Source organism: Diplotaxodon limnothrissa, linkage group LG17 (assembly GCF_057381915.1).
Source record: "Diplotaxodon limnothrissa isolate DT_005_m linkage group LG17, D_limnothrissa_male_GT1.1, whole genome shotgun sequence".
Classification (NCBI taxonomy): domain Eukaryota; kingdom Metazoa; phylum Chordata; class Actinopteri; order Cichliformes; family Cichlidae; genus Diplotaxodon; species Diplotaxodon limnothrissa.
In genome coordinates, this window is record NC_140612.1 from 12423258 (window position 1) to 12436237 (window position 12980).

Genomic DNA, 12980 nt, shown 5'->3' on the forward strand with positions numbered 1-12980 from the left:
ACTCTCCACTAAAAAAAAATATCATCTTTTATTCAAAACTTGCATAAAAGGAAAAGTTGAATCTGTGCTTCCACACAAACTTTAAATGGTTAGCTACAATGCTGCTTATAACAGGCAAGCAGAAAAATCCCTCTTTCCAGAAACACCAAAAAGACTGTCTGTTCCTATTAGGTAGTTGTCCTTCACAAGTCTTCGTGGCTGCAAGGCAGGGTCAGAAGAAAAGGCACCCAATCCCGAGACATGATGATGAAACTGTGACAAATCAACTCATTCTTCCACTCCAGATTCTGCGAGTCTCTGTGCCACGGGATTTCAGTTTCCCTTTGAGTTTAGGAGCCAGCGAATCTCGCGACTCAATGGTGTTCATTTCTCTAATCCAATCCCTGCATAAAACCTCCCTTTGAACGTCTACAGAAAATCTGAAAGGCAGCACATATCCCTCCCTCCTTTCGCCCGCTCTCTGATCCGCGCTCAGTGTCCGACGCACAAGCGCTTGGATAGAGCGGGGATAGAGCAGATCTAATTAAGTTTGCTGATGGTGAAAGTGATGATTACTCTGCAGGAAAAAAGGGGGGAGAGTGAGGAAGAGGGCAGAGAAGATAACGAGAATAACTGAGGGGTGGCGTTGGGGGGTGAATACACCCTCCCCGCTTCTCCTCCTCATCTCCCCCTTCCTCTTCGTCATGATGATGATCACCGACACCATCATTAAAGACATTATTCAAATAATTCAAATATTTTCGGGAGTCATTTGCTACTAAAATAATACCATCCATCCCCTCCATTCGCTTCCGGAGTGTGATGATTATACCTATTTGAGCATTTTACATTTAGTGTATTGGCTCTGTTTTACTCTAAAATACTCATGAAATCTTAGTTCAAACTGAGCTAATTTCACTTTCATAACCCAACTTTTCTGAAACGTAGCTGTTGTTATTATTTTCCCAGTTTTGACTGAAAAACTGCTCCTGCCATACATCAGCCAGAATCAGACCATAAACGTGAGGCCACTCGACTTTTTAAAGCTGGCATTTTATCCGGATTTCCTCCTGTTTTGTTCTTTTCGCCTCCACTCTAATTTGTATTGATCCGAACTGCAGGTGACTTCTATCGCTTTTTCTGAAATGAGGCATCTGTCTCAAGCACACTAGCCTTCTCTGACCATCCCCTCATCCAGCCTCCCCCTCCACCCCCTACCCCTCCTGAACACCTCCTACTTTCACTTCCTCCAGTTACGTCCCAACCAACCGGGTGTGTGCTAGATGCTGGAATAAATTACATTGGTACAGGAGGGAGGGAGAGAGAGAGAGGAGAGCGAGAGCACCCCTAATGCCATTCACACATTCCGTTCGCTGGGAGTCCAGGCACTGTCAGCATCATCATCAGCTCTCCCTGCGCCCTGCATGCGCCCCGAGCGCGCCCCTCTAGCAGAGAGCAGAAATGAGTTAAGAGGACGGAGGCTCGCCACGCTTCTCCCACCCGCGCATTCACCGAATCCAAGTCACAGCGGTGTGTTGAAGTGACCAGTCTGTCTGTGAGTTTTTTGACCCCGTCATCTTAAACGCGTTGCGGTCGCTGGAGTGGACCTACAGTGCGGAGCGCACACCGCTGGAGATACCGCTGTGAGAGAGAGAGGAGCGCGCTCTGAGGAGGTTGGATGTTTTGTTCCCCAGATTGTTCGCGAGTTTGAATTTGTGAGCGAAATTTTTTCTACAACAACAAAAACAACAAAAATCTTATTTATTTTTTTCAAATGCCGCCCAGTCTGCACGCCCAGCTGAGCCCAACTTCACGGTCCTATCAGGGGATTTTGCGGAGACTAATTCCAACCAGTCACGGACTCCAGTACTTGCAGAATCAGGTAAAAAACAAACAAACAAATAAAACAACAACATTAAACCTTTTAATAATAACCGACCTAAGGTAGAGAAATGAAATATTTAGATTTTTTTTTGTAGGTTACGTCGTCCAAAATAAATTCTAAACTCACCTTTTTCATTAGCTTTACTTTCCACAATGCAACCTCTAAAATATTTGTTCTGGTCTGGCGCTACTTGACAAATGAGCCCTCTCAGTTCACCTTTGTTCCCCTCATCCCAAACCAAAATTACTAATTAGTGCCCTCTGTGTCCACGTTGTCTCAATTGCTCTCCGTCTGCCTCTTTCTCCTCCTTCCAGCGGGACTCGTCAGCAGTGCAGGGAGAATGAGGAGTCACCGGGGCCGGGGGAAACAGCATGAGTGGCCCGTGCATCTCCATTAGACTGACGGCCCTCATGTTTCTATGGAAGTGGTTATCACTAAGCCTGCTCCAGAGCTGGTTGGTAGCAGGGGCCAGTGCTGCGGACCCTGCCGGGTCAGGCTTCAGCGGCTCCACTGGGCCCCTGGGCTGGCTCCTTTCAGACAAAGGTCCTTTTCACAACTCGCAGGAGTTTGTTGATTTCACAGAGCGCTACCAGCAGGGATTCACCACCAAGTACAAGATATACAGGTGAGAGACGGCAGTGGTTGTGCCAGCTGACTGCTGCAGAGCTTACATACCTGAAATCAAGGCTGTTTTTGTCAAGTCAAATAGGCTAAATGTAATTATTCTGATTCATGTGGTCTTGCTTGGAGTTTCCCCCTTTCTCCTTCTTCTTTAGAAAAGAGTATACTAAGCCTAAGGGTATACAAAACAAGAGATTAGGGTATACTTTTCTTTAGTCTATAAAAGATGCAGATTTAGTGGGTGGTGAACTGGGGGATGATGTATTGAAAAGATTACTTTGCATACAAATAAAAGCACTGCGTGCAGTTTGCACACATGCAAGCATCTTTGGGTGCGACTGTTTGCCTTTTTTGATGGTAGCAACGACATATGGTTTGAGTATGATACAAACTCTCAAAATGCTGCATATCAGTGGGAACTCGAAGTGAAGATACTGCAGGGGGGTTTGGGCAAAGCAGTGGGACATAAGAGATATCTGGCTGAGCTCGCTGATGTGTGACAGGATGGATTCAAAAAGTGTGCGGTGTGAAGTGTAGTGGGTGTGTGCTTTCGAAGCAGCGGGGTATTGTTTGAAAGCTTGCTGTGATGTAATTTTTCTTTAGTTGTTTTTATTTTATTTCCCGACAGGAGTAGAAAACACTGAGAATTTCAGAGATGAAAACTAAAAATATTACTCAGCGGTCTCTTGGTTTGGATATATGGCATAAAATGGTGTACAACACCCATTGGGTTTTTTTTCTCCATTTCCACAGCTTGCGTTACAAAGGAAAGGAAGGCGATTTTGCCACTGTCACCAGAGTTAACACATTTAGCAGATTTTTTTAAAAGTCTTTTACACAAGTGAGTGTACGAGCTGTCATATTTCCCTAAGCTTTGCTGTCTTCGGAATAGAAACGTACCTCCAACATTCAGAGTGTGCACTGAAACCGAGACTGATGAAATTCTGTTAGGCTGTGGGTTCAGTCAGCGTGACTTAGCACAGACTGAAAGGGCAAAGTCTGGTGTATGTTTGTTTGATGGCTGTATCATCTTATGCAGTCTATAAATCACCATCCAAAGTAGACTGTGTGAGCATTCCTGTTTTGACTTCAGGGTGTGAATGTCCTCTGGAGGTTGGAATAAAAAAAATCCTTGTTTTTGATGTACGTAAACGTAAACAATTTTTTTTTAAAGCGCATTCTTGACTACACATCTTTTGTGAAAAACTGATGTTCCAACAACAATGGCTGAAGATGCTCCACGATATGTGAGAGTGCAACTAGGTGTGCTTACTTGAGTGTCTGTATTTGCGCCGGTGTGTGCCAGGTAAGTGCTTTGATAGTCATAGATGAGAGTAATGCCGGGCTGTCCTCAGCCGTGTGGCAGAGGAGCTGTTGCCAGCTGAACAGAGGTTTGACTGACACTGGCATTTAGCAGCTGACAGGGGCGACAATGGCAGGCAAAGACAGAGAATGTAGCGCTGCTGGCTCCCCAACATCCATCATTTCCTCCTTCACTGCCTCTCTGTTGGCATCGTCTTTCCATTTCTCAGGACGTCTTCATATCTGCTTTTCTCCTTGCTTGCTCTTGTGCCCTCCTGCCCTTTCTGCACCCCACCCAAGTGCTGCAAATCTAACATTTGCACACAGCTAAAACATGCGCTCAGATTTTTGGCCAACTTCTAAACAACATTTTCTTACAGACAGTATGACTTTTTTTTGACCATCAATTGAATATCTGATAATGCAAACTTGACAGGTCTATAACCGTCTTTTCCCCTCAGGCTACAATGGCCTTTTCAGTTTTGCTCTAGAACAGTACGATACCTAATTAGAGCAGAAATCTAATAGAAACTCAAGTGAAAAAGGTGAAATATCACCATGTTGAATAGAGTTCCTGCATTGTCATTTAGTTTCCTGAGCTGAAAAAGAAAAAAGCACAACTCTTTCGAAGCTTTAAATATCTTGCACTCCTGGCACTGTCATCCTTCACTGAGCAGCTGAGGATGCTGAGGAATGAAGAGATCAGAAGTGCCTTCAAACTGCAGTGGGATGTGCTGTTTGTTTGGGTTGCGTGGCTCATAAAAGACTCGTGAATTTTAAATCTTTTTTATTTAAAAAAAGAAAAATCTAGGCAAAAATAATCTTTCGTATTGACCGACAACAGCGTCCCGCTCCTTGCAGACACTATTATGGGTCAGTAAAAGTCCCTTTATTGCCTCTTGAAGCACCAACACTGTGTGTCAGTCCCAAACTGAAGCTGGCCTCAATTTGGAGAGCTTTCCTTAGTGCTTGTGTGGATTCCACACCTCCTAAGTATAAAGTATATGTACAATACTGGCATGCACACCTAAAGACAGATGAGACATAGCAATATGAACTCAGTCTCAGTATTCACCGGGTATGAGGGAACCCTCAGTAAAACCTGGGACCATTTCGTGGCCTTTGCATTTTTCAATTCCACGCCATTTCCACTGTGTTTAATGGAGTATAGCCAAATTTTCAAAAATGTATTTTTTTCCCATTTTATTTTAAAATTTCAGTCTGAGTTTTTTAAATGAGCTTAAATGGCTGAATAAAAGGCATACATCCACTATCGAACCTCGTGGCCGATTTGTGCCCCATTGAAACCCATTATAAACGCTATTTTTCACGCCAGAAAAATTACGGTCAAAGGGATCGTCAGGTTTCCAGCTTAGGTTTCGTTTTGGACTACAGGCCTTAGAGTTGTAATTTTTTTATTTGTCCACCGGGTGGCGCCCTTGCTTCACATTTGACCTCTGCTGGAAAACAGCGGGCTGCTTGGACAGACCTGCCGGAAATGAAGCCTCATTTCCGGCGTGCAGCAGCGGCTTCGCCCGCTGATCGGGCGGACCATTTTTTGGTCCCTAGGACCATGAGAGGGTGCATTTTTTTTTTAGTCAACAGGAAATGACGTATTTGTTGTCACGTGGTATCGGACGTGTGGGCTGGAAAAAGCAGTCCCCGGTGATCGTGCCCTGGTGATCGTCGCGACTTACCCCGGCAACATGCACTTATTTCGGCCTAGAGGAGGAGCATTTGCCGCCTGGAGACCATTTTCTGGTCCTGAAAAAAAAAATAAAAGGCGATCGAAATGACTCTTGGTGCCAATCTTTAGTCCATCTAAAGGCCTAATTATAATAACAATCAAATATTACTTCAAATGTTTTTTTGGGAAAATATTTAGTTTTTTAGTTTTTTTTTAAGTTTTTTTGTAATTTAAAGGGTTAAAACAACGAAAATATAATTAAAACTTTATATGAATATTTCAGGGAGAAGTAGTTTTAAAAGACTGACCAATTTAAAGTGAAAAAAAAAATTAATATTTAATATTTTTATTGCACTTTTTGGGCGTGGTCGATAGTGTGCATTTTATGAAATGCGCTCCTGGAAAAAAAATAAAAGGCGATCGAAATGACTGTTGGTGCCAATCTTTAGTCCATCTAAAGGCCTAATTATAATAACAAACAAATATTACTTCAAATGTTTTTTTTGGAAAATATTTAGTTTTTTTGTTTTTTGGGGCTAAAAAAACAGGGCGCTCATGTAATAAAACTGGGATTTAAAGGGTTAAAACAATGAAAATATAATTAAAACTTGACATGGATATTTTAAGCAGAAGTAGTTTTAAAAGACTGACTAATTTAAAGTAGAAAAAAATATTGATATATAACATTTTTAGAGCACTTTTGGGGCGGGACCATTTTTTGGTCCCGAGGTTCACGAAAGGATGGGATTTTGAGGTCCTACCAAGGGTTAAATTTAAACATTAAAATGTAAACCCCGTCTCTTCCTTTATCTCCATGTCTCTGTCAAGTTCTTTTTTTTTTCCTGCCCCCTCTCCCTACCTCCCTTACTCCTTTTCTTCCTCCCTTGTCGAATGATCTCAAACCAATTGCTCTCCCTTGCTCATAAATATTCTCCAGAGCTCAGTTGGCCTTTCCCGTCAGGGGGCAGGGGAGAGGGAGTCAGGGAATGAGGGAGAGGGCTGTAGGAGATGGAGTACAAAAGGAGAGAGCGAGAGTAAGAGAGAGAGAAGAGAGGAAACACAGCTTTATCCCCCCCTGCCGGCAGGTCATTGCACCAGAACAGCTTGTAGTCTTTTCCAATTATATCCTTTTTTTTTTCCTCCAAAAATTAACAATTTAGTTGAGTATTATTCCGAGTAAAAGTTGTAAGGTTTTTCTTTTCCTTTTTTCCCCATCGCCTGCCAGGAGTGCATTAAAAAGCAGATTAAAAAGCTTGGAGATTTACAGCTTTATGTCGCAGCAGTGTAAATGTGAAACATTGTAACAAATGTGATTTTCAGACTGCAAATCCTCTGAGTGAAAGAAAGAAGTTCTCTCTTTTCAAGGTCTGATCAAACGCAATAATATAATGGATTCAGTGAATTCAAAAGCAGTGAAAAACAGGCATAGAGGCACTTAACGATATTACTTGCAATGTGATTGGAGAAAAAAATACACCTGTTATGTCAGGCATAATGGGGGTTTTAAAATGCCCGTTTATTCACTCGCTCTTTCTCTTCTCCCGGCGTGCGTCGCAAATCTCGCAACAGCTTTGTGGCTTTTATTTTATTACTGATGGTAGTTGGATGATTCCAACTTTCCTTGTCCGGCTTGTACATCTTGGTTTATTTGAAAAGCAAGTGAAGCAATAAACAGCATTTCTTTTCACTGCTCCTTGTTCACACTGATAGTGCGAGATGAGATTTTAAGATATTTCTGTGCAGTTGCTGAATACATGTGCATCATTGCTGGAGGGGAGGCTGTAAAATTAACAAAAGTATGCTTCAGATTAATTATTGAGCAGCTCTCGGTGTTGAGAAATCATCTCTGCACATGTGAGAAGCTCTTGCGCCATGATTTCTTGAGTGCAGTCGAGCCATATCCACAGACAGTAGCATATTAGTCAAAATGTCACCTCCTCCCTTCTTCTTCTTCATGGGCCATAACTTTTATATCACGCCTCATCTCCTGTGTTTTCTCCTCTCTTTTCTCCTGTCAGCCTAGTAGCTATTACACTGACTTCATTTGATATAAGGAGTCGTCTCTTGTAATTATGGAGTGATTAGTGTTTCAATTATATGCAGACATGTTTGTGGAGAGGATAGGCTGCCAAGGCATGATGTTCACAATACCTGTCATTTGACTTAGCCTATTGTCGTGTTTATGACTTTGCTATTGTGTTCTGAATGTTTTAGATGGGAAAGCACATTTAAAAGAGATTATGAAATGGGACGGAATAAATGGGTTTACAACTGCAATGGAAAAGCAATGAACAGAAGAGAACAAAACAGAAGAACAAAAGGAAGAAAGAGCAAAGCAATGTAATATCACAGTGCAATGCATCATGATACATAGTAAACAATGCCATTAAATACTATCAGTGCTCCTGAGAAGATTATCTAATTGAAAACAAACAAACAAACAAACAAACAAACAAACAAACAAAAACTCTCCTAAAGCCTCTGATAAAGACTAAATTGTCAAGTTGCCTTTTTTTTAAGAAAATCTTGTTTCCATACAATGTGAGGGCACGTTAGATGGCAAGAATTACTATTTAATTAGTCAAATTAACAGTTTTTTATGCTTGCATTCAGGAAGTAACCAATTTAACTTTATAACAAAGATGTGGAAGAGTGTACCGTAGTAAATGCTGTGTCTCCATATACTTTGATAATTACCCTTTCTATTTTTAGTATGTAAGTGTTTTCACACTGTCAAATACAGCCGGATGAAGTCTGCTGCAAGGAACCAGATGGCAGTGAGAAACTTAAATATTAAATTCTGTACCCCTCGAACCCTCAGTGGTAACCATCTTGACTCTGCAATGGAAAAGAGACCATCACAATTTTTTCTGCCAGTAGAAAAAGGATAGAAAGTGGCTTTGTAGCTAGCTATCTTGCTAACGGTCTCAGATGTTTGGTTTTTGGGTTTTCTTTTTACCATTTCAGGCAAAATCAGACACATGCATCTGTTCTGGTGCTGTTATGTGTTTGTTTAAGTTATACTGTTAAACTTTGTAAGAGAAATGTTCACAACAGCTAGCATGACAGTCACAAATACTGTAAATGTCACATCAAGAACATGCACAGTCACCTCAATACACTTCAAAATGGAGATACATTAAAAGTCTAGATGGTTGTGTGCAATGTTCAAAGTACATTTAAATGCAAAATAATTCAACAAGTAGTTTTAGGACTTAATCAACTCAATAAATAAACAAGACAGTTTTTCAGACACGCTGTAACATTTCTATAATGATTTATTGCAAGGTATCTGCTGTCCATTTATCAAACCGTTTTTGTTTTTTGTTTTTTAATTTTTGAGGGTTAGATGCCAATGCTTCAAAAATTTTTACCCCCTCACACACACACAACACTGCACAGACTCTGGCATTCTATGAAGAAAATATAGACCAGCTGCTATATGATTTATGTTCACTGTTGCACATCAGAAACAGTGAACATGCAAATTACAACCAAAAGTGAGACAGCCAGCTCCAGAGCACCCTTTGATCAGCTGTCACCCAGGTCTTCAAACTTAAGACCTTCTCTTTTATAAAGACAAGATGTCAGATGTGACCCTGGATTCCTTTTGAAAGGTAAAACACAGATCAGTTGTCAGAACAGTGACACATGTAGCTTTAAATTGCATCACACGTTAATATAAAAGTATCAAAATGTGCATTAGGGCAACTTACATTCCACAGGTCGTATATCAGGACTAAAAATCTATGAAGAACCGGGATGCATAATGTCAGAACTGCATTTTAAGGGACTCTCCATAATGCCCACTTTAACAAAACCCATTTCTAAGCCATCATCTTGAAGAAGTTCGACCTTAAGAATTAAAAGGAAGCATAAACAATTTCCCTTTGCCTGGAATGTAGGTGCTTATTGGGGACATCTCCAAAAAGACTGGAGGAAATAAAAAAGCTCTTACAGAGGACAAAAGGACTGTTATGAATCTATTACTGCTTTCTTTTCTGTTACTGACTCATACGGCAGTCCATATCCAAGCACTTTGTCTTTTAATCATATTTGCTCTTTTGATTGATCTATCAGTCTGTATGTTCTGCAATCAGTTAGAAATCTTAATAATGTTTAATGACTCATCCATAGAACCAAATATCCTATAATCATAGAAAGCGCAATAACTTTTCCAGAAACTAATATCTCTATGCACACCCATTCCAGTTTTGCAGTAGAAATCGAGATTCTTCAGACCAAACAATGTCTTTTCATTCTGCTGTTGTCCAGTTTTGGTGAGCTTGTGTGAATTGTAGCCTCAGTTTCTTGTTCTTAGCTGAGAAGGGTGGCACCCAGAGTCTTCTGCTGCTGTTATCCTATTTAAAGGTTGGGTGTGTTGTATGTTCACAGATTCTCTTCTATATACCGTAGTTGTATTGAGTGGTTATTTGAGTCTGGTCATTTTCCCCTGATCAGTGATAAGGCATTAAAATGCTTCCCCTTTTGTGGGCTTCATACTCTGCATGGTGGAATCTGCTATGAAACGAAACGGCATCAAGATTTAGAATCTGCCAGAGTAAGAACCTCTGAGCATATCTTGTCCTTGGAGGACAGGGCCAACTTCACACCCGATCAGATCTGCACACTGTTAGACCTCTGCCTCACCACTACATATTTCAAATACAACGAAGGCTTCTACAGACAAAAACATGGCTGTGCCATGGGCTCCCCCATGTCACCTATTGTAGCCAACCTTCACATGGAGGAAGTGGAAAGGGAGGCTCTTGGCTCTTTCAAAGGAAGAGTACCCAGCCACTGGTACAGATATGTAGACGACACCTGGGTCAATATCGAAACACAAGAAGTGGAATCCTTCACTGCGCACATTAGCGCTGTGGATAAAAACATCAAGTTCACCAGGGAAGACACAAAGGACAACTGTTTGCCTTTCCTGGACTGCGCTGTGCACATTGAAGAGAACGGCAACCTCAACATCGAAGTTTACTGGAAGCCCACACACACGGACCAGTACCTCCTCTTTGACTCCCATCACCCTCTGGAACACAAACTTGGAGTGATTAGGACCCTACACCACCGGGCAGAACATGTTCCCTCTAAGCCTGAAGGAAAAAAGAAGGAACACACACACATGTAAAGGAAGCACTCAAAACGTGCGGCTATCCTAAATGGGCGTTCTTAAAGTCAGCAAAGAGGCACAGAAAAGAAGATCAGACACCAGCGAGGGAGGATAAGAAGGACAGACGCAACAACATTGTCATCCCCTATGTAGCCGGTGTATCAGAAAAACTCAGGAGGGTTTTCTCCAAGCACGACATCCCGGTGCACTTCAGACCCAGCAACACGCTCAGACAAAAACTGGTTCACCCAAAAGACAAAACGCCAAAACACAGACTTAACAATGTGGTGTATGCTGTACAGTGCAGCGAGGAATGCCCAGACCTCTACATTGGAGAGACCAAACAGCCACTTCACAAGCGCATGGCACAACACAGAAGAGCCACCTCCACAGGACAAGACTCAGCAGTCCATCTGCATCTTAAGGATAAAGGACACTCTTTCGAGGATGCCAATGTTCACATTTTGGACAGAGAGGACAGATGGTTTGAAAGAGGAGTGAAAGAAGCTATCTATGTCCACTGTGAGCGACCATCTTTGAACAGAGGCGGTGGTTTACGACACCAACTCTCTGCCATCTATAATCCAGTTTTGAGATCCCTTCCCAGACGCCTTAACGCCCACTCACATCCTGGGCCATCTGACCTCAGGAATTCGCATGATAAGGTGGGGCCAGGTTTCACAATGAACTCACCCAAAACTCTGGCTGATTGGGACCCACACCCAGTTTCACACCTTGGCTCAGGCGATTAGAGGATCATCAGGGGGTCCTTTTGTCTCTCTGTGGGGGGATACTCCCACTAGCCCAGAGAGTGAGCTGCCTTGGTGGAAGTTTGCACTCTTGGCTCAGTTGTGTCAGCTTGTCAGCCATCAGAAGCCAACACTTCATTTCAATAACCATATAAAACCCATCGTCTGTGGAATGTAGTCAGCTTGTTTACTGATGCTGTTGATTCATTTCTACATTTAAGCATGTTTACTCGCTTTTACATTTCATAGAGCATCCACAATGAATTAACCTGCTTTAAACTACGTTTTCAATTTTGATAATTATAGAACTTTTTATTCAGTTTTTCAGTTAGATGTATAAATTTAAAACTTATTGTTTGCAAATTAGAATTGAACGTTACTGTGTAAAAAAAATAAATGTCAAAAGTTGAACTTGATGCTTTGACAGGTATAAAATAATGTGCTGTACTTAGTTACTGATGCTTGGGGCAATATAACCACTGTCTTTGTTTACAGATTGGAGGACATTGAGTAAGTTTATGTGGTAATATGTATTTTTCTCCCCAACAAAAGAGTGGACTGTTAAATATTATTCTAAACAGAAAAAGTGTATTTTCCACGTATCCCTATTAGCCATGCAAAATGATAACCCTGATGTGTAGGTCAAAGGTGGGAGTTCAGCCTTGGTTTCTTTACAGCATGAGCCCAGTTCCCTTTTTAGGGGGATCAGGGCCATCATGCAGATCAGAAAGAAATGATTAGTAGTTGCAGTATCATGTTAAAAACTGGTGCGAAGTGAGAAAGTGTTCAAATGCGTCATTTTTCTATAACCTATTTTTGTCCTTTAGGATTGCAGGACCAACCAAAATTAGAAGCACTCAGGTTTGATGTAATGTGTTTCATACACCCAAACCAATACTCTATCATTGCACTTTGCTAACAAAGACATTCGATGTCATGAAATCACAGCGACAGATAATTTCGAGCAATTTCAGGACATTAAAAAATCCAAGCTTTTGCCTGTTATGTCTTCTAGATATAAAAAAAACAAAAACTGAATGAATACAGTTGGTTCATTTCATGCTTCATTTATGTTGCCATTTCTTTAAATTCAGAACACATTCCTGTGCTTCTCTTCTGCCTCTCCGCTTGCCTGACATACACAGCCTAATCAAATCTGACCTTGTGCTGGTGAGCGCAGAATGCATTTACGCGCAGAGGCTCCTAACTGCAAGGGTCTTGTTTGTTTATAATCAATATATTATTGTATGGAGTAGTTTCTTTTTTGTATATTTTATTTGACTTCATTGCATTTTCTTTTTCTTTCTTTATTTTAAAACCATTACAGGACATATCCAGGGAGATAACGGGTGTTCATGTTCTTCAAATTTCCTTCCATTTTTCCTCTATTCATTCCGGTGAATTGAAGTATGTTCATTATCCTTCAGTTTCGAATACATCCTCAGGAAAGAGGTGGAGCACCCCCTTCTTAATCACCAGTGGCAATGATAGTGACAAGTACTTCCTTCAACTAGAGCTTATGGCTTCTGACAAGTGTGGGATTGGGGAGTTATAAAGGACAGAACAGAGATTTATTGGTTAGAAGTCTATGGAAACAGGTTTTATGAAAATGTCTCTGTATTAGTATTTGAGGCC

At 41.3% G+C, this 12980-nt stretch overlaps 1 protein-coding gene across 1 annotated transcript in view; it reads left to right on the forward strand.

The window, feature by feature from the left end:
• The first annotated feature begins 2235 nt into the window (after nucleotides 1–2235).
• Nucleotides 2236–12980, forward strand: part of LOC146614676 (BMP/retinoic acid-inducible neural-specific protein 3-like) — a 62382-nt gene continuing 51637 nt past the window's right edge. Inside the window, exon 1 of the mRNA XM_085375652.1 lies at nucleotides 2236–2489. Coding sequence (XP_085231778.1) covers nucleotides 2236–2489 — 254 coding nt within the window. The remainder of the gene's footprint in view (nucleotides 2490–12980) is intronic.